General features: G+C 43.2%; 2 protein-coding genes and 1 long non-coding RNA gene across 11 annotated transcripts in view; 2 read left to right on the forward strand and 1 right to left on the reverse strand.

Annotated features, from left to right (window-relative positions):
• The window catches only part of phactr2 (phosphatase and actin regulator 2), a 24,797-nt gene extending 12,913 nt beyond the window's left edge, over positions 1–11,884 (reverse strand). For 4 of the 8 annotated variants that reach the window (XM_088304011.1, XM_088304005.1, XM_088304010.1 and 1 more), the window contains exons 1-2: positions 11,750–11,884; positions 9,383–9,527 (exon numbers count right to left, since the gene is read on the reverse strand). In XM_088304011.1, coding sequence (XP_088160137.1) covers positions 9,383–9,527; positions 11,750–11,842 — 238 coding nt within the window. In that variant the 5' untranslated portion in view covers positions 11,843–11,884. Of the gene's footprint in view, positions 1–1,129; positions 1,403–6,405; positions 6,534–9,382; positions 9,528–11,183 lie in introns of those variants that run through there. The other 4 variants (XM_088304006.1, XM_088304007.1, XM_088304009.1 and 1 more) reach the window with 4 other exon arrangements.
• LOC148330175 (uncharacterized) lies at positions 1,383–4,422 on the forward strand. The gene is made up of 3 exons (XR_015844996.1): positions 1,383–1,552; positions 2,398–2,725; positions 4,239–4,422. It is a non-coding gene; the product is annotated as an uncharacterized LOC148330175 (long non-coding RNA).
• LOC148330176 (pleckstrin homology domain-containing family A member 1-like) overlaps positions 11,215–21,774 on the forward strand; it is a 17,259-nt gene continuing 6,699 nt past the window's right edge. The window contains exons 1-8 of one of the 2 annotated variants that reach the window (XM_088304014.1): positions 11,215–11,389; positions 15,714–15,923; positions 16,357–16,413; positions 16,613–16,658; positions 19,578–19,675; positions 20,187–20,318; positions 20,783–20,923; positions 21,389–21,457. In XM_088304014.1, the coding sequence (XP_088160140.1) occupies positions 15,783–15,923; positions 16,357–16,413; positions 16,613–16,658; positions 19,578–19,675; positions 20,187–20,318; positions 20,783–20,923; positions 21,389–21,457 (684 nt within the window). In that variant the 5' untranslated portion in view covers positions 11,215–11,389; positions 15,714–15,782. The remainder of the gene's footprint in view (positions 11,390–15,713; positions 15,924–16,356; positions 16,414–16,612; positions 16,659–19,577; positions 19,676–20,186; positions 20,319–20,782; positions 20,924–21,388; positions 21,458–21,774) is intronic. The other variant, XM_088304013.1, reaches the window with a different exon arrangement.

Consider the following 21,774-nt stretch of genomic DNA (forward strand, 5'->3'; position numbering starts at 1 on the left):
TCCTGTGTAGTGTTTGTATGTGTTCCCTGTGCCTACGTGGGTTTTCTCCGGGTACTCCAGTTTCCTCCCTCATTCTAAAAACATGCATGGCAGGTTGATTGGACATTCTAAATTGCCCCTAGGTGTGAGTGTGAGCATGGATGGTTGTTCGTCTTTGTGTGCCCTGCGATTGGCTGGCAACCAGTTCCGGGTGTACCCCGCCGACTGCCCGAAAACAGCTGGGATAGGCTCCAGAACCCCCATGACCCTCGTGAGGAGCAGCGGAACAGATAATGGATGGATGTCATCTCCTTGGTTACCGTAGTTGCCTGTTATTGAAATACTAGTGTAGCACGCACTACGGAGACAAATTCCTTGTGTGTTTTACATTCTCGGCCAATAAAGATGATTCTGATGACCTGCAAGACTTTGGAAACTGGAATATTCACCGCAAACCCTTGAAAGCACAAGAATGGAGAACATGCATATTCCACAAAGGAATTCTGCAGCTGGGATTCAGATTCCAAACCTCAGAACTGTGAGGTATGTGTCCAACCACTTTGCCTCTTTGATTGACGCATGGACGCTGCATGATTTATAGACCACACTCAATTGACAGCTGTCAGTGAAGTGGTCCAAAACAGTCAATACCTGCACAAAACAGCTGCAAACTTGGCTGCGTTTCCTATAAAGAGGCTGCAAGACCGAATGTTTGCTTTAAAATGAGTCCGTCAAGTCCAACAGGTTCCTCCGTTTAGATGTTACTGTAGTGAGATCAGCTTCCACACAGTGCACAACTGTACCTTTCGGGCTTGGGTTCTTTGATAAGGAGCCAACGATAAAAGGTGCGGCGTTAGTTCGCCAAAAAAAAAAAAAAAAAGTCAGGTCACTTCACGCTTTACTAAACACGGCGGGTTTATGACACAAAAGGAAAGCATTTTATAAACAATTCCACGGGCGTGCACGTTGACGCGTTGAAGCTAGCACGAAAGCTAGCTTTAAAGTCGTCTCTGGGCGGAAACTGCGACCTAAAACTTGTATAACCTCAAAACGACAAGGTGGGGGGGGGGTGAAGTCACTTATTGGAGGTAGAAAAAAAAAGAAAAGAATTCGGAAAAAAGGAGAGCGGAGGCGAGGAGGAAACACTCACCACTCGCTGTGTGAGCCACGGCAGACACAGCTGTCTGGCCCATGTTCGGCTTCACCGGCGGAGCTCCGGTGGAGGAGGTTGCCCTCCTCAATCCGCCTTAACCCGCAATCACCGCTCCCTATCACCGCATGAATCCCTTGCGCGAAAGCCGTGGAAGTTCATGTCGCCTGCTTGGAAAGAGAACTTTTTTTTTGCCCGACTGAGGGCGCTGAGTTGCTGCAAGGTCGTAACTTCCCCTCCCGCCCCCGTCCTCTACTGCTTGACTGCTCTCCTCCTCTTCCTCCTCCTCTTCCTCCTCCTTTCCCGTGGATGCTTTTCATTCCTCCATGCAGATTAGAGTTGCCGCTGAGGCCCGAAGGTGAAGGCTGACACCTTTAGGCAGCACCGGTTGACAGTGGACGCAAGTGAGAGAGAAATGCCTGGGTAATTTTCATGAAATCGCTTAATCTGTGGATTTTAATTGTTTAAAAATCCCTTCAAGGAGGGCACACCAATCAAGGCCAGGTCTAGGCAGGGGCAAGAAGGGGCCTGCCCCCCTCAAATAAAGGTCAAACTGCAATGAGTTCAGGAGTTTGGGTAGAGAGGAAGTAAAAAAAAATAAATTTAAAAAAAAAAAGAGAAAATGTGGTTGCACAAGTCTGCACACCCTCTTACAACAGGGGATGTGGCCCACCGCATAATCCGGTTTCTTCCTGCATTCCCAAAACGTGCTTCTTAGGTTAATAACTTGCACATTTGCAAAACATGCTTTTACTAACTTAACGGGCTGGAACGGATTAATGGCATTTCAATTCATTTTAATAGAGAAAACAATTTAAGCAGAGTAAATTCAATTATAATGAACTTGTACATCAAGGGCACCACTGTAGCACCACTGTACCGTAAATCATGTACCCCCCCCCCCATGTTGGCTTTTGCTGGAAAACTGATAGAGGAACAGGCGAGCATGTGGCCTAAATGTCACCATATCAGGATTTCCAGGGTTCTATCAGTTCAATTGTGCCACTTTAGCATGTGGACACCTCAGACAGATTTGTTTTCAAAGAGAAGATTCAGCGTGACGACAGTTAGTTTCATCTTTGATCATCTTTTACAAAAAAAAAAGAGAGATAATACAAGTAAGTGTTTTATATTAGCAGCGGAACCTCAGGGTGGCTAGCGTGGCCGATCACACGCTCCTGCTCTCAGCTCATAAAAAGCAAATACACAAAATGAAGACTGAGTGTGCTTGGGTGTGCACGTGTGTGTTCTGTCTTTACTGTTGACAGATTGAGTTGAGACCTTGCAGAGAACAGGCACACTCCAACTCCCAACTAAGACCAATGGTGCCATCTAGTGCAAAGAAGCGCCACGAGTATGAAGAATTTGTCCTGAAGCTGTTTCTGTCAAAGTAAAAGTCAACACACCCTATTGTGATGGAATTAAAGTATAATTCAAACAGCTTGCAAAAATATTCACAATTGGCATGTTCACAAGTGTTCAGGTGTACTACAAGTCAACAGGTGACAGGACACATCTACGCCTGTTTAACCCAACAAACGAGGCCCAAAAGGATGCCTCTTACAACAGAGACCACAAAAATGCTGCATCACAATTGTAAGAAAAGACTTATTTTTTCTGCCTTGCCTTTTACACACAAGCCAGTAAACTGCATGACTGCGTGTAGCATCACAGATACTGCAGCTCAAATAACTTGATCAGGTGTTCTCAAACTTTTGATAGCAAGTAAAACAGAAGGTCCACCGCACACCAAAGAATTAGGCATAACGCGACTGAAGCGAACCGTTAGATGGTATAGAGGGTGCGATATTTCCGATGCATGTGCCTCATGCTCTGATCAGCACAGTGAAGCGCAGCGTATGAAGTGCTGCATCCACAAGTGAAAATTTATTGTCTATCCGGGTACAACTTGATGATCACTTACTATACATGACATGCGGCCTCCCTCAAAACAGGCTAATTTTAAATAAGCATTTTCTTTAGACAAACATTCACACTTACAGTTACAACTTTCGACTAGTTAGCGTCGCCAATGAAGCTAACATGCATGCTTTCCGAATGTGGGAGGAAGCCCAAACCCATACAAACACCGCAAAGATTGTAGTACGCGGAATCTCACGACTGTGAGGCAGTTGCGCCAAACACTTGCTCATCTCTTAATATATCTTCTTTAAAGCTGAAAGTCGACCACAATCACATCTTAAAGGTTTTACGTCAAATCAGTTGCAAGTACATCAAGCGGATTTCATTTTTAAGAACAGCGTTGTGTTCTTAAGTAACAGCGCTCACCGGAGGGATCCCGACCTTCTTATTGACCGGAGGAGGAAAGGGGTGAGGGGCGAAAAAAAAAAAGGCAGTCATCAAATATTAAAGAGGCGGCCTCAGCGGAACAAGGGGCTAATAATTGTTTAAGTGCTACTTTTGAGAGCCAGCAGCCACTTCCACCTTGACTTATTTATTAAACTTAATTGCACAGCAAAATATAATCAGAGGATACGTTTAAGTAATGAGCATCCACTGTTTCCTTTAGTTGCTTTCGATACGATGATTTTGATTTGACCTTAAAACCTACCCTGCACATACTTTTGGCAGTATTACAGGACTGGTTACTGTCATGTCTCTCTCTCTTCCCATCCAACCCGGCCAGCGCCTGCAACCCGATCTACTGTTTGTTGTATATTGTTTGGCACGAGCCATAATGCTAAAATGTTGCCCGTATTAAATCAATAGATGACATCCTGCCAGACGGTCAGCCGAAGAGCTGGAGCGAAGGGCTGGCGATAGAGAGCGAGAGACAGCGACAGAGCGTTTGGTAACCAGCGCTGAATAAAGGCCCTCGGTATGCGAGGAAATGAGGCGGCGCGCGCTTGCAGACACTTGTATTAGAATGAAGCGAATAAACAAGCGAGCATTCCTTCCTTCTTGCTCCTTCATAATATTTTATATACAGTCACATCTGAGCTGAATACAAACACTGGAGGAGCACAGTCACTTGCATGTCGCGTTTGAATAGTTGAGGCCTGCTTTTCAATGTTTAATTATCCAAACAAAAGTGTGATGTGGTTTGTTTTCAAAGCGCTGCCACTGGCTAATGATTTTTGATTTGCAGCTCGGTAGGTGGACGTGGTCCGTCAGGGAAGTTCCAGGACTGGTGTCACAGAAGATTTATTTTAAATCCAAACTACACACTCTAAGGTTTGCCCTTCAAAGTCATCTCCCCAGAGTTATTTCCCAGCCTTCACTGCCACAATTTCCTGGAAGGATTCTTCCGGCATCCTCCGCAGCTCTGTCATCACGGCCATTTTAATGTTGTCCTACTTCTTCAAAACTTGATGATCCCCTTGAGCTTGAAAGTGGGGGGTGAACAAATTAAATAAATAAAATCACACCAAGTCGGGTTGGTTGAGTTCTGAGTTTTCTCCACCACAGCAATGCTCTTCTTGGGCAGGAACTGTCACATGCTCAGGGCATTGTGAGCAGGTGCGTTGTCATGGTAAAGCAGCAACTTGTAGGATTTCTTTGAAGACCATCAAATTTCCCCATTGTGGTTCAAATTTCCCCATTGTGGGACTAATAAAGGACATCTTTATCTTTATCTTTATCTGACACACACCGAAGTGGAGAACTTGTAGTTTGGGTTTGAAATACATATTTTCTGACCCTAGTCCTGGAACATTTCTGACACAATGTACAGCAATTATTACTTCAACAGGAGAACACTGAGAATTAGTGCCTAAAAAGGGTCAAGTGCCCAGCTCTGGAAATAAACCATCTTTGGCTCGATCAAGATGTGGTTGGGCAGTCCTCCCCTTAACCCCAAAGCAGGGGTGCCCATTGCCCAAGTCCGACCCTGAACAGCATTCAAATGATCATCACATTTGAATCAGTTGTGTTGGAGGACGGGGACATCTAAAACAGGCTGGAGAGGGGCTCTCGAGGACCAGACTTGGGCAAATCTGCTCGAAACGATGAACGCAGGGCAGCATGTGTGCCTCACAGTCTAAAGGTTCTGGGTTTGAATCCCGGCTCGGGCTCTCTTGTTTGGAATTTTCTCCCTGTGCTTGCGAAGGCTGTTAATGGCATATCTAAATTGTCTGTAGGCTTGAATCGGAGTGTGATTGCCTGTTTATGTAATAGAAATTCAGACTGTCAATTCAAACAAGCAGTGTTACCGCAGCAGTAATTCCTGTGTAAATAGTATATATATATATATATATATATATATATATATATATATATATATATATATATATATACAATTCCTGCAATGATTTTTCTTTTTTAAATGAAACTGATCTATTCATCAGCCATGATTTCAGTTGACGTTTGACTCAAATAAGATCAAGTCGGATATTTACATTACACACGTGGGAAAAGAAAGTGAATGGCAAGTATGTCGTTTTAAACACAACGCATCACGCTGACAGGTGAAAAGTCCTTACTTGACAGGTTGAGCCGAACCTTAGTTACTTACTCTCCTGTTATGTAAAACAGGAATGTCGCCTCTCAACACGCCTCGTAAAACAGACAACAAGAATCGTGCGTGAGATGAGAATATAAGAGCAGTCAAACCGAGCCTTTTGACTCCTTTAAAGTTCCCTTACAATTACTGGAGGTGGAAGAAGGTGGACGTGAGAAACAAAGCTTGTGACCTCGAGTGTCAAAGCATCTTTTCGCACATGGCACAATTATTACAAGCAAATAAAAGCTCAACAAGCATAGACACAATGAATGGTGCAGATAATTCACTTTAAGATTACTCAACAACATCAACGCACACTTTCTCAACAGAAATCAGCATATTTGAAATGATACCAACAGGGCAATGCATTGTTTTTCTCACAACTCCCAAGAGTGTCAAAATGAAATTAGCTGCACTTGCCTCCTAAAGCCACAAAAACAAGCACACATACGACCTGTGTCATTCTAATACACCCAACATGACCACAAACAACACCCACCTGGAACGAATGACCACATTGTGTGCAGTAATAACACAGCCACTGTTTAAGGTGACTTCAAATACAACATTACAACTCAAATAGCCGAGAACACCGAAAGCTTGTTTGAGCGCAGGTAGAGAGGATACAGTGATCTCCTTATAGCATTAGCATCTTATAAATATTGCACAATTACACAGCCGATGCATGACATAACATTGTTCAGTTGTCATTTGAACAGAATTAATACTTGTTTGAGGATAATAGTGAGAATTTGGATTTTAAAAAAAAATAAAAATACGAATAAACAAACACATATTGTGGAAGGAAGCTCACCATCATGTTCCATGACTTGACCCCGGGAAATATTATCAGCAGTGTGAGTTGATCCTTGCCTCTTCCCGACATACCGCCCTCCTTTCTCCTCCTCCTTCTCCACCATCCCTAGCTCCTCCCACCTGCCTGCCTGCCTCCTCTCCCTCCAGTAAAGGGCATTAAAAGTTAATGGCTCTTTCCATCTCAGGTCCTCATTCTCCCCAGTCGAGCTCCTATCCCCGAGCCTGCTCGGCTCCCTATCGCGCGGAGATCCCTCTGTGACGCAAAAACATGCAAATGAGAAGGCAACAAAAAAAGGTAACAAAAGAGGAGGAGGTGACAAAGGAGAGCTGGAGGTTTGCCAGTTATGATTTATGGGAGCTTGTAATGAGTGCAGGTACACAGATCAGAGTCTCTGTGTAAGGTCAAACTTCGACCTGGTGCAATTACATTGACTGGTGTGTAAAGAGCAACAAGAGCCAGCCACACACAGCATACACACACACACGCACGAACACAAACTCACGCAAACACACTAAGGTTACAAGAACAGGTGCACCGTCAATTGGTAACGCCAGTGTGCCATGACAAAAGATTCAAAACCAAGCGGAAATTTTTTTACATTTTTCAAAGTAAAAAAATTGTTTTAAGTTACTCACAGAATATCAGTAAAAGAAGTAAAAAGGGGGAAATTTGAAGTGCCTGGTCAACCATTAAGTGTGATTAAGCATTTTTGTTATTTCATACCACACGCTAAATCAGGTGTGGGCAAACGACGGCCCGGGGGCCACATGTGGCCCGCTAAACGTTTTAATACGAACCGCTGAAATTAAATGAATAAACCTTGTTAATGTTTTTATTTTCTAAATATTGTGGTGTGTCAAAGACAGATATTTTGTTGTAATGCTTTTGTTCATTTTTTTTCTCTGATGAGGTGAGGTTACCAAAACACTCCATCCATCTGCTCCTCTGTCAAATTTTAGAACCCATTGTGGCGCAACAAACAATAAGTTTGCCCACCCCTGCTCTAAAATCTGAGTTAGTAAGATCATCCTAGATTTTGCTGCAAATGACTGAAAGAGAGAAAAAAAAATAGAATCCTGCTTTTTACACCTACAGAAAGCGAGAAATGATTTTACAATGTACATACGTGTGTATGGTTAGTTATGTATATTGTGAGATTATTTTTGTGAGTGTGGGAAAATAGGATTTGCTTGCTATAAACACAAATGATCACGATACTTTAACACTGTAGAAGATTTTTTGTCTCATATTATTTTTGTCGTATTTTATTTTGTCATGCTCTCTCACAACACATATTCAGATATTTCCATTGGGACAAAATCTGCTTTGTGCATGATGAAAAAGAGCACGTCGAACAAGTGCTTATTGTCGACTCAAATGCTGTCTAATGTCTGCTATTTTGAGGAGCGAATCGACACTCCCCTCTACTTCCATTTCTTCAGCCTTTTTCTGACTGTATTCTTCTCCACCTCCTCCTCCTCCTTAATCACACTGTCCCCACATCTAATTTGGACCACTTTTCTATTTTTTCCTTTGCCATTTCAAGTTCCATTTTCTGCCCACCTCTCACTTTTAACCCATTTTACATTTTGGTTGATTCCCGCCTCTCCTGCCCCGAATGGTTCCCTCTGCCTGTGTAATTAGAGGGAAGTAATAGATTGTCCATTTGCAGGACAGCATGCTATTTACAGTCTACACATCATTCCTTATGGACTATTTGTGGAAACAGCTTCCCTAATGATGATACATAAGCCGTTTCATATTGTTGTACGCACGAACAATGGAAGAGAAGCTCCAAAGTGAAATGCAATCAGTTGTGGTGATGCTGGTTGACCAACAGAAAATACCCCCCAAAAAATTATTTATGTAAAAGTGAATTCAATTTGAAACCTCTTGTTAGTAACATTTTAACACTCGTATACTGTATTTCACATTTGAAACATTTTACAGCGCACAACAAGTAATTATGTCACAAAATGTGTTTACGTATTCTTAAATTAGAGTGTGTTCAATGAATGGCAATGATCGATACACAGTTTAATTTTACTTTCCGCCATCTAGTGGAAGAGAATTTAAATTGTCCTGCCACAGACCTCTACTCTGCCGCTGGAAGTTCAACTGGATTATTGAAAATGCTCCTGAAGTCCATTATGTACTTTTTTTTTTTTGAAAGGACACTTTTCAAGACATCCTGTAAAAGTGACTTGGGCAAAGATAATTAACTACATTGGTCATCTTATACATAACAAATGTTTGTATACCCACAAGAAATTGAGGCTGTAATGCTGAAGACGACTGGTAGGAAACATTTCTGAGCACAGTCACACTTGTGGTTGCGAAAGTGGGACAGGGTGACATTTAAGCAACACAACTAAATATTCAGAATCAATGCTGCGCAAACTGCTGAGGCATTTTGTCATTTAAGGGTCGATATAATTTGACAATTGGTAGAAAATGCCACAAGAAAAAAATTCAATCAAAATCAAACATCATAATAATCACGGAATAAAAAAATGTCATATGTCAAATTATGGCAACGTGGATGCTCCATTTTTATAACTTTACAAAATCTTAAAATTTGAAAGCTATTGATCTCAAAGGATTAACTCTGGGGGTATTCATGTCGGGTGCTATGTCCATACGCCACATCCACGCAGCGAAGTGCAAAAACTGCCTGAGTGAAAACGCTTTTATCACCTTCATTTGGCCCAAGCTGTGCAGTCGTTCACTCATATGAGGCAGGGTCACCCTTTATTTTCTTGATTTTTAGCGACACAGCAAATAGGGTGTGTGAATAGTTAATGAAATTCTTGAGGTATTTTGACAAAAGAATGTCACCGATGTTAATACATAGTTTTATTTTAAACTGTGAAAAAATGTGTCTCAGGACTAACTGTTTCATTATTATTTTTGTTCATTATTTATTCCTTGTTAAAGTCCTGTGAGTGTCGTGCAATCTGAGGTGTTTTCCTACCTGTGCGAGCCCCTCTGAGCCTCCACAGGATTCTGGCAGTGAAGCCCGAGGTGTCACTGTGGGAGCGGAATCTGGGCTGGGGTCGCAGGGAAGGGAAGGCCTTCAGCTCGGCGAGATTGTCCGCCTCTTCCTCCTCCATGGTGGCCTGGACGCCCGCAAAAAAGACAGAAAGAAAGATAAAAAAACGAAGGCTCAGAAAGGTGCCATGTTCATTGAACAGGAAAGCTTGAGCGCCTACACCTTCCTTTCCTGCTCGGCTTGTTCAAACTTGACTATGTGTGAAAGTGTTCGCGTGTGTGTGAGCGGGTGTGCGTGTCTTCCTGTGTTCGTCGACGCCCTCTTGAACATGCAGGTTGCCTTGAAATGTGACTGCAAAGTGGGAACCTGTTTGTTTGCGTTTAATTGCCGCATGTGGATGCAAAGGTGTACATTATATCAGTGCAGTCATGACGATATTGAGGTCGTTTGGTTGTGATTTTGGAACCAAAATTCAAAGTGTTAGATTAAAGAACGAGCAGTGCAGCCAATGTGCATCAATCATACATGCTGTAAGTACTAATTATATTATAATCCAAATGTATGCCTTTATTTTTCTACTCCTAAAATAGTGCAATGCTTCAACCGCTCCTTTGCACGTCGCTGTGAGGATAGCTGAGTTTTATTAATATACAGTACTGTTGAGAACAATTTTTCCGATGAGGAAAAATATGATAGATGAAGACGAAGGCACAACAGTTCATCTCAGACTCGATTAATTGATGTCAAAAGCAGGGATGGGCATCCATTCAGCCATTATCCAAGCCGCTTATTCTCACAAGGGTCGCGGGCGTGCTGGAGCCTATCCCAGTTGTCTTCGGGCAGTAGGCGGGCTACACCCTGAACTGGTTGACAGCCAATCGCAGGGCACACAAAGACAAACAACCATTTACACGCACAATCACACCTTGGGACAATTTGGAGTGTTCAGTTAACCTAACATGCATGTTTTTGGAATGCGGAAGGAAGCCCACGCAGTCACGAGGAGAACATGCAAACTCCATCCAGGAAGGTCAGAGCTGAAATCAAACCTTATACTTCTTTGTCGTGCAGCGGATGTCCTAACCAGTTGTACACCATACCGCCACAGGGATGGGCAATATTTTGGGGATTTTTAAAAATATTTTTTTCTAACCGGTATAAACTCCAAACATTCTACAAAGAAAACAGGACAAATCCCAAATATTGCGGGAAAAAGCGAATAAATGTAAACACACGAATGCCAAAACTGTGAACATACTGGGGTCATCTTTAAGTTGTAATATCACCGATCATCATTCGACGGTAGACATGTCATGGTTGCACTTACACTGGGTCTTATACTGCCTCTTAGTACTAATGAATAGGCCAAGCATTTTTTTGTTAATTTGTAATGATATGCAGTTAAAACATAATACCTCAACGATATTAAAATCCATTTTTTCATACATCTGTCTGTGCATGGTTCTATCCCATGTGGCGCACTGGTGAAAAATTGTGCCCCCCCCCTCCAGGAATTATATTGCCCATCCCTGGCCAAATATGTACGACACAACAAAACCATCAGTCAGTTCACAAAATGACCGCCAGATGTCGCCACGTTGACACTCTACGCAGGCTGTTCCTCCTCTGACAGATTTGAACCAAGAGTTTATTATAAACATTAACACCCCTCACTCTGCGCGTTAAACAAAATAGAAAGAAACACGAAATTTATCAGCAAATGATGTATTTTACATAAGGAGGAATCAACAAAAAAATCTCATTGCCCAATTGTTTCACTTACGTCATTGTTCCGAAAAGCCAGCGCAATCCTGCCTTAAACTCAGAGTTGCCCATCTCGCTGATTGCCGATCTGCGCCGCTTCTCAGCGATGAGTGTCGCCTGCGGGAGCCTCCTCTGTGTTGCAGGCTGAGAGATGGGCTGAGGCGGCGAAGGGCGACTCCCCCCAGCAACAGCCAGGCGGCAATTGAGGCTCCAAACTGCAGCTAGGTAAGGTAGCTAACCTCGAAAAGTGTCCGACTCGGCGTTTGACGAAGCCGTGTGTGTGGAATTTTACTCGGAATGAGTTTCGTCGCTGGGAACGCCTCGGAGCAGCAACGCTTGCCAGCGTTAGCTTGACCGGGTTAACGTGTAAAATTCACTTCGAGACGCGTATTTTTTTTTAGAATTAACGTTACACGATATTATAGCGTTTGTGTGCTGTAGGAATAGTTGTAAAATGTCATAGTATTTTCTCCCTGTTAATTTAAGGCACTTGCTGCAAAAATACGTGCTAACTAGCTTGCGCGGCTAACCCAGGTCATAGTCGGTGTCATCGGTATGTTTTTCGCGGTACACAGTGTTATTTACCGGGTGGTAGACGGAGCCCAGTGGGACCAACTGGCCTACCGGCCCGTCTTCGAGCAGGGAGGCCGAAGCCTGTCGGGCTGAAGCGTGCCTCATTGTGGCAGGGATTGACCATGGATGTGTTGAAAAGTTGACCTTTGACCCTTACTATATCAACTGCACCCTCATCGCTGGCCTTTCGACTGCGATGCGTTCAACACAATCGTGCCACATAATGCGGATCTCAAGTAAAGTTTTACTCTTTGAAATTAATTAATTATTAATCTTTTCCAAACTCCCCCACAAAAAAATATTTTTGCTTCCTGAGTTGACTAATGAACCACCTTTTTGAACTTTATTGCCTCCAAATAACTTTTTTTTGGGGGGTGAGCATAGAGGGGAGATGTGAGCAGTTACCTATGTGAATGGAGGCAGCAAGATGAAACCAATTTGTAAACACAGATGACTACTAAATAGCCCGCATCTTGTAATAAAAAGCTCACCAGGGATGGGACAAGACTTTTTTTTAGTTGCTGACTATAATGTGATTATGGTCAAAATCAATTAATCAAAGACATCATTGATGTTTTTTTTTCAGCAGTAACGGTCTGTAGACATAACAGAAAGGCAAAAAAAAAAAATCATGATTTAACAGACAGAAGGTAATGTCCGGTTCACTCAAAACACCCATTGGCACAGTCGGTTAGTTTCAGAATTGTCTGCTGTATCGTTATCAACCAACATAGACTGGTACACATATAATCGGGTTGTGCCGCTGCCATAGACCATTGAGAGCATGGTCATGGACATGCCTACGTGCCGGCCATGTTTGCAGGGGCGACAATCTCAGAAGTTATTGGAATGTATTAACATTATCTTAGCATTGCAATAGGCACATATTTCGTAGATAGTGTCCTATGTACCAATTGATATCTATGGCTGTTTAATGTGGCGAGGGCTCACCACGGAGGACACGTAAATGTCTCTCAAATGTGTTATTTTTGGTACAGAATAGTTTTTGTCAAACCCTTCTCCAATGGCATCCAATTGTAATGGAGGTTTAAAAAAAAAAGGAAGAGTGGTAATATCACATCTCACGAGAGCAAGCAGCTGCATGTCATTATCCTCCCCCGCCCCAAGCGCAAGTGAGGTAAATTTGAAAAGCATTTTCAAGCTTTTACTTTTTAATATTTATTCATTTTGTTTGTGCTGTATTGAGCCCTTTCTATAGATACTGTAAGTTATTAATGTGTAAAGTAAAAGTTGCCCATAGCATATCAGATTGCGGAGCGTCTTTAGTAATACTGTGGCTGTTACGTGCCAAAAATCAGTTGTTTCGAGCCCCCACCCCGGCAGTACTCCCTTCTTTTAACTGTTTGGTCCGCAGATGCTCTCCTAACAGACTGTTGCCCCATGAGAATGCACATTCGCATGCTCCACAGCAGCTGTTCCTTACAACAGGGGCTCGAGATGACCGTCGAAATGAAAATATTGACTCTGCCGAGGTGCCCAGCTGGCCCGTGCTTGTGTTTTTTTGTTTTTTTTTTATATAATTTTTTTTATGACCCATCACCATCCCTGCGTGACCAGTTGGTCGCCACGTGACGCCGGACACAAACGCCCCAGCATAGCAAATGTTGGCTTTCTGTACGAGCAGCCCACGCCCGCAAGAACACCTCCCTCCTCTTTTCTTGAAACCTTCTGCTTTTGGATTTCATGTCATGTTTGCTAAACAGAAAGCCTTGTTCTCCATATACACGAAAAGTTAGGACTATTTGGATATTAGGTGACAGTTCAGGTGATGTATCTGTACATGTCAACTATTCAATATTTTTTGCGCGACTTGCTGTTTTCCAATGAGGAGCTGAAAGGCAAAATTCAGACTCAACTAATACATTTCCTGGTTCAATTAGAATTGATATTCAAGCAGACCTCTTCATCAGTGCTGTTTAAATGAGACCAAGACAACAATCATTGATTGAAAAAAAAAAAATGTAATTAGGCTGTTCAGCTTCTTCGAAACATGTGGCGCAAAAAGTACAAAACATGGGTAAAAAGTAGTTATACAGTAGTGCCTTTAGCTTCACCCTAAAATTTCATCCGAAAGCCGATGTGGAGTTTTCTGACACTAAACCTGTACTCAGCACCTCATTTGCAGACTCTACTTAACAGAAGCATCTCTCACAGCCACCCAACAATTGGCGCTTGTGTCTGTGCTTAAATGGTTATCTTCTCCTGACTGTGTGTGTGACCATTCAAGTCCACGTCGCGGCTAACTGAGATGCTCTCAGCGCTGCAGACTCCGTGCCGTACAACAACCGAGCCTTTTGTTGTCCCCCGTCTGCCCGCACAGCACTCGTAACACGGGGGAGAAAGAGCGTCTTTATCTGCGTTTCTTTCCGAGAAGCCATATCACTCACGGAGTCTAGCAGCTTAAACAGGCTGAAGTCACAGTATGCCGATAGTAACACTACGTCCACGCACCAAGGACTTCACATTGAGAAGTGGTGTCATACATCCTGAGACTTCATTATTTATACCTGTCCAATTAGGGGGCAGTGTAAGACACACAGATGGATATATTGTACATGAGTGTCTGTACAGGATAAAGTCTCAACTCCTGTCAGAGGATAAATACTATATGACTGAGTATTTTTATATTGTAATGTGTTGCTGTGCTTTTGAAAAATTGGTCACTGTTTCCCAAAGTGCTGCTTTTTGTCTAATGAGTTGAGTTGAGTTCACTGCCACTATTCAGCGCTCGTGTCTCAAGTTAGCACTTGTAAGCCAAAGCAAAAATGACGGCTCGCATCTCGGAAAACCCATCATTCGAGTCACTTGTATCTCAAGGCACCACTGCATTTATGTGTTTTTGTGTTGATGCTGTCGTCTCCTACGATGCCGCCAAAGGCCGGGTTAATAGGAAAGCGGTAGTTGGTTTGAAATATGTTGAAGTGATACTTCCAAGGTTGTTAGTGGAAGTTACAGGATCCACTCTTCTTTTAGCCATTTATTTGTAAGATGAGATTGAAATGATGCTAAAATATTTTGTTGGTATATTTCAAGTTTGAACTCTAAATATAGGCAATTCTAAACTTTTTGGAATGGGTGTTAGCTACTGGTGGTTTTTCAATTTTGGTCCCTATCCTCTGGGAATCGCATGTTTTTTTTTTTTTTTCAATTTATTTTTATTTATTTATTTTTTATTATTGTATTGTACTGAGCACCCTGTCCAGAGACGTGTATACTGCTTTCTTACATTGCAGGAAGGTCCACTTCTTCTGTGGGCGTCACACCTTTTGCCATCACTGGTATATTTCTGTGGCTTGAGAGAGGCGTATTTTTCCGCTCAATGTAGGTCAGCCTTCAAATTGTGCAATTTATATGGGCTTCACTGTATACGGCAATGTAGTTTACTAGGAGTGCGATGTCGTACTCAGGTGTGTGTCACATGTCTGCAGATTAAATTGTGCTCGCTGCTTCCCTGTGCCTCAGCTCCCGCAGGGGTTAACTCACTCGCCTCAGGATTTTTTTTTTTTTTGTGTCATCTTTCTCCTTTTCGCCATGCTCGAGTGGGCGCTCGACTTTAGGAGAGAGGGGGAGGAGATTGTGTGGGCCGGCCGGAGGCTTGCCAAATCAGATGAGAGCTCAGTTGGGAGGGGATAGCGGGAATGAAAAAAAAAAAAGGAGCAAGGGATAGAAAGGGAGTGAAAAAAATCAGAAAGAAAGCGCAAGCCACTGTGGGTGGAGGAGATGGAATAGAATGTGACAGTGTGTGTGCGCGTGCGCGTTACTGGGGAAGAAAAACAGGGACGGGGCGAGAGAAAGTGGGTGGGGCGGGTTTTTGTTTTGGGTCACGTGACCTCCGCAGCACACTGAGCCCTGGCCGTCTATCACAGCAGAATTATTGTGGAACAGCCTCCAAGAATTACAGCCAAGACGAGGACAATTCCTCATCCTCATTTCATTTTCTCTTTCTTCCGCGCAGGAGTTCTTTGTTTGCCCTCCTCCTTCGCTTTTTCGGCCCGAGCAGGCCAGGGAATGTCCCGGCGGCGCCATGCCTTACGTGGACCGGCAGAACCGCATCTGTGGCTTCCTGGACATCGAGGAGCACGAGAGCAGCGGCAAGTTCCTGCGCCGCTACTTCATCCTGGACACACAGCAGGGCAGCCTGGTGTGGTTCATGGACAACCCGCAGGTAACGGCGGCGCGTAGAGGAGGGCTTAGCGTTAGCTTAACACGTAGCAGCAGGACGGCATCTGAGGCACGCCCTCTTTACGTTATCAACTGTTATCAGGCCAGGTAGAAGCGACGACAGTGTTTTACGAGCAGTCAGGCAATCGGCTGACCTCACCGTCCTCGCCACGTCTGCGATAAAACCGTGTCGTTACGCCACATTAACGTGGCTGCGTGTGTAAGTGCTCAGTTGTTGCATGAAGTATTCATAAATGGTGTAGTGCCGGAGAAAGTTTGAATAATTCACTGGCCCCCATTCTTTTTATAGAATGCAAAGACTTAAATTTTAATAAGGTTAAAGTCACAATCGCAGATCTTGGGCACCGTAAAAATGAGCCTTCTTTTCATTGATGATTATTTATCTGTTACTGATGTTTCCCGTGATTATTCCCCAGAATCTTCCGGTTGATGCAGACTGCGTCGGCTCCCTGAAGCTCACTTACATTTCTAAGGTAAGCCGAAACATCTTGTCTGACATTGATGTGAGACAGCAGGGCGACGTCATTTCACAGTTTGGAAGTTCGGTTCATGTTCTCCCTGAGCTTCTATACATTTTCACTGGGTGGTCTGGTTTCTTGGACGCTCACTGACATGAGATTTTGACCGTTTGACTTTGGGGATCAAATAATAACAAGTATTGTTCTCCTATAGGTCAGCGATGCCACTAAGTTGCGGCCGAAGGCAGAGTTCTGTTTTGGTAAGAAAGTTTCTCTTTTCTCATTTGACGTCTGTAACAAATTGCTGAGATCATTTTGGGGGTGGGACGAGTAACAGAAGGGCATCTAGAGTGTTTATAGTCGACACACAATGATGCAAAAGTGGCCACGCAGCTGCTGGCTTGTTGCTTAGCATTGGCTGAGTGTTGCCATTAACACATGGCTTGACCATACAAACTTGAAAAAGAAATCTTGAAAAGCATTTGCTTGTACATGTGAACCCCCCCCCTTTTTTTTTTGAAGGCACATGGCCAAATGTTAATGCAAAGGCAACAAAAAAAAGTTGAAATAGGTATACTAGACTGATGTGTGTTGCTTAAAAAAAACATGTTGCTAAAGTGCAAAATATTAATGGCTTGGGAATTTCTCGTGGAACGGAGCATAACAATGACGTTTGTTTACTGCGAACACACAACAAATGACTACTTTGAGAGCTTTTCCTGGCAAAAAAAAAGGATCACCATAAAACATAAATAATGAAAACAATAAATAAATAATAAATAAAAAATTGGCAGCATGAAATTTGCAAGACCTGTCCATAATGAGCAATACACTAACCTGCCACGTTGAGAGCTGTACCAACACAAAAAAACTCAATAATGGAAGAACCCTTGCCTGAAGAGGCACAAGAAGTCCGTCATTTCGTTTTCAGAATACATTGCTTCCGGTTTTTAAGTGAATATATTACAGCTTAGTCTCATTTATTTCCCCAGGTGATTTTTCAATGATACACTCCTTTGTCCAATGGACATTGCCACGTTTAGGGCATGACGGCGCGCTAACTTCTGGTCGCGAGGCTAACGCACAGCAATAACAATGACATCATCAAACACTTGAAAATAAACTCACTGTCTTTTGGAATGACGTATCATTACTGTAAATGGCGTATTACCTTTCTAATTGCTACGGTTACCACAAAATCCACCACAACTTTACCAAAGTGATGTCCAAATTGTCTTTAATATATACAACTGTCCATCTCCTTTGTAGTTGGAGCTCACTGCTAAACGTGTTTAAAAAAAAAAACTGAGTTGACTCGATGAACATAACAGCCGGCTCACCACAAGGTTGGCTGGAGGGGCGATCCCTTCATCTTTAATAAAGTCACTTTTGATGACATTTCCACCTTGAGAAGCTGCAACACCCAACTGTTGAATATACTTATTATACAATCACACTATCACACTTTGCAAAAATAGATATAGCTTTCCTTCAGATGGCGTCCCAACAGCTTGAAACAAGCAAAGACCACAAACATGTAACCATCCACACTTCTCCACCGGAAATGCTAAATTTGTTATCATGTATATGGTCCTTAGTGCCCAAATTTAAATCAAGTATGCTAAATAGACTGGCGATGCTAAATTTCCATGAATTTATTTTCATCATTGTGTTTGGGCAGAGCTTGGCACCATAGTTGGATGACTCACCATGACACAATAAAACGCTAATAACTCGGTGCCACAAGGTCAGAGGGGGGTCTAAACGTCCTGTGCGTAAAGAAGGTCCTGTCCAGAATACATTCTTATTGTAGCTTAGTTCAGCTTCATTGCTTTAATTGTGCATACTGGTGATGGAACAAGCTAATGAGGAATCATTATTAAGCCCTCTTTGCGGTTTTTGCTAAAACACAAAACACTTTGAATAAGCCTCTAATCCTCTCTTATTGTTTATCATCCTCCTTTTTCGAACGCTTCAATTGCAGGAAATGCTCGTCTGTGACAAGAATCTGACTTATGGGGATGTGTGTGCGGGGGGGGGGGGGGGGGCTTTACGGAGCTTCTGACAGGATGTCGCCACTCAAATCGGAACCTGATTCACAGATGTCAATGGGTTATTTTTATGCGGCGTTTGTGGGCCACATGTTTTTGCATACATCAAAGGCTCCCAACGCCCCGCCTCTTCCGGCGTACGCCCCAGCAGCGACGCCAAACAAGCGGTGCCTGGTCGCCTACTGTAATTCAGACAGAGGTCACACTCGCAGGTGTTTTTTAACAAAACAAAACAAAACAAAAAAAAAAGAGAGAAAGAGAAAGAGAAACCCGACCGGACAGTGTGCCATTGTATGTGGTGCTGACACACCATCCGTGCGCTGACGGGGGCCACTTTTCCCAGCACACGTTTCAGTTTGTGGCCATGACTCACACCGGGATACTCCCGCATCTGTCCGGATGGCGCTGCACATCCACAGGGCGACAAGAGTGCAACTCAGTTCACATGATTATTTATGGCAAAGTGGGGGAAAGTGGAAGAGCGAGGTCTCACTCTTGCACAATTACCTGACCAGATGTTGACACAGACGCCGCATTTAGAAGAAAGTGAAGGTTTCACTGCGCACATCCTCTCTGCTTATGGAAATGGACAAGCCGAGACAGGATGTCCTAAATACTATGCTCCCCGAGCTAATCACCATCTGACCTAAAAATCATGTAGCTGCTCAGTGAAAAAAAAGCATTTGAATATTTATTTGGAGTCAAGATTTTTTTTCCCATCCCCCCCTTTGTCATGCTGTGAAATGAGTAGGCGGTTGCACGAGGCAGCAGAATTGTGCAGACTCATGCACGAGCAGACAAAAAAAGAAGTTCTCAGTTCACTTATTTTAGAGAACACCCTTGTGTTAAAAGGTCAAACAACACTCTTAGTTGTCAGTCATTTTGGTGGGCAGTCAAACATAAACGTGAGGTTGTACAATTTGAAGAATTTGAGATGTGAAACATTTTAAGTTTGAACGTGAGACCTAAATAAACCTCACAAGAGCGCCCTGACCTTTTCCTCCAGCATTGCAGAACCGATTTTGTTCAACATTGGCATTCTTGTCTTCTACTTGTAAGCATCAGACTTCAATACCAACTCTCACGCTTAACCTATTGCTCGCTACTTTTTGTGTTTGGCTTCATTAGTCATCAATGCTGGGATGAGGAAGGTCTTCCTGCAGGCCAACGATCAGCAGGACCTCGTCGACTGGGTCAACGCGCTCAATAAAGCCACCAAGATCACGGTGAGGCGAACAAAGACCATCACGTGACGTGCACTTCTTTTCTTATACTTCAGATGAACCACTTTTTTTTTTTTCTGTCAAGTCACTTGAAGAAGGAAATGCCCTTTACTGTATATCTTGAGGGGAGTGAGATGATAAAAGTGGATGGAAGTGAGTGAGCAAGCATGACTAATAGGATGCTGAATAGTTGGTGACTCGAGTTTAGGGATAAAAAGCTGCTTTGCTCGTCGTGATGCCTTAACATCCCAGCACAGTATTAATAAAGCATATTGATAATCTCCGCTCGCAGATGTTGGCTTGAACTTTTCTTCTGGTATCTATTGTTTGTGTTTTAATTTCTGTTCTAATTACCCGCTAATTTCTATACACCATATGGGAAGCGCTTTGTTACAGCTCCAGCTGTTGTGAAATGCGCGATATAAATAAAGTTGTGTTGTATTGTATTGTAGTTAATTCTTCACCAAGGAAATGGGTGTTTTCCATCATCGAAGTGTGTCTGTGTTTTCGTCAGGTTCCAAAAGCCTCCGACGGTCAGCAGAATTCCGAGAACCACAAGTCTTTGCTGGATGCCGTGGGACCCAAGAAACAAGTGTCCTATAAAACGGAGATCATAGGAGGGGTTCCCATTGTGACCCAAACGCAGGTAAATAAAAGCCCACGCTGGAGTCAGAAAGGCAAAGTCAAGCAAGCCAACTTTGATTTCTCCAACTGGGAAAACACAAGCTCACCATATTCAACGGTTTATGAACAAAACAATGAGTCACTTTTTGTTTATGACTCATTTGTAGCTTGTAGAACAATAGATGAAGCGAATATGACACTCTGTAAACCACAGAGCCAAATGTTTGTCAGTGGCAGTACTATTCCAAAGGATGTAACTTTGGGATAGTTAAAATGAATTGACTGTGAGACAACATGGTTGACTCGTGGGTCGCACTTCTGCCTCACAGCTCAGAATATTTGTGTTAGAATCTCTGCTCTGGCCTTCCTGTGCGGATTTGTCAGCATTCGCTTTATGGAAGTCAGCCTGGCTAGGCTCCAGCTCAGCCAAGACCGTCAAATGTCACTTTCCGTACAAACTCACCTGGTGTCCCTCAACCTTTCCAGCATGAAGGTAGCGACGGGGCAGAGCGAGCGGAGCGCGAGGCCATGCACCGCTCGCACAGCCAGCTGCCCTACTTCCTGGGCCGGCCGACCCAGGACCACACGGTCATCAAATCGGGCTACTGCGTCAAGCAAGGTGCCGTGGTGAGTTTCTGCCAGCCGTTCAACACAGCATCATATACGCACTCGTAGCATTAGTGGTGCTTTTGAACCAAAGTTTCATTGTAATTTAGATTTGGGCTTTTATAATCAATAGAATGTGTGTGTATATTCCTGATATATCTCCTTTCCACTTTGCATTTTGACCAAAATTGTTTCTACAACCATTTATCTGTAGTTGAACTATGTTTATGATGTTGGTCGCTAGTTAGAGTTAGCTACCTAACTGAATTGTTAAGGAGGTCTTTCTAATGCTTAAATTATTTTGCAGCACGAAAGATGCATGTATTTGATTAGATTTTTTATTTTTATTTTATTTTTTGCAAATACAGCTCTTCAGTTGATCGTGTTGTTAATGAAATGTCTATTGAGTGTATATAGTGTAAAGCAAGACACAAAGAGCAAAGTTGACATCTTGTAAAACTCACCACCTTATTTTCCCTTTACCAGATGAGGAACTGGAAACGGCGATATTTTCTCCTGGAGGAAAACTCCATGAGCTACTTCAAGTCAGATCTGGTAAATTGACTCTTGAGTTTCAACACGCTCTTTAGGAATCTCTCTCTCGTGTTTTTTTTTTTTTCCCAAATCTGTGACACTTGCGGATTAGAATCAGCTCCGCAGTGCGCGGCAGGCAAAAACGGAAAACACACAGCGCTCTGTCCTGGCATGTTTTATCTGCAGTCAGAGGAATTTCATCGGCCTCCCTTCACATGTCCTGTCATGCCTCGCGCCCCTCCGGCCTCCGTCCTCTCTTGTCAGTTTAAGCTGCTCTCACACATACACGCACTTGCAGTCTTTGTGATGAGATAACACAAGGCCCTGAGGACACAGAC

The sequence above is a fragment of the Idiotropiscis lumnitzeri genome, chromosome 9, assembly GCF_059441095.1.
Source record: "Idiotropiscis lumnitzeri isolate Australia: NSW breed Sydney's pygmy pipehorse chromosome 9, RoL_Ilum_1.0, whole genome shotgun sequence".
Classification (NCBI taxonomy): domain Eukaryota; kingdom Metazoa; phylum Chordata; class Actinopteri; order Syngnathiformes; family Syngnathidae; genus Idiotropiscis; species Idiotropiscis lumnitzeri.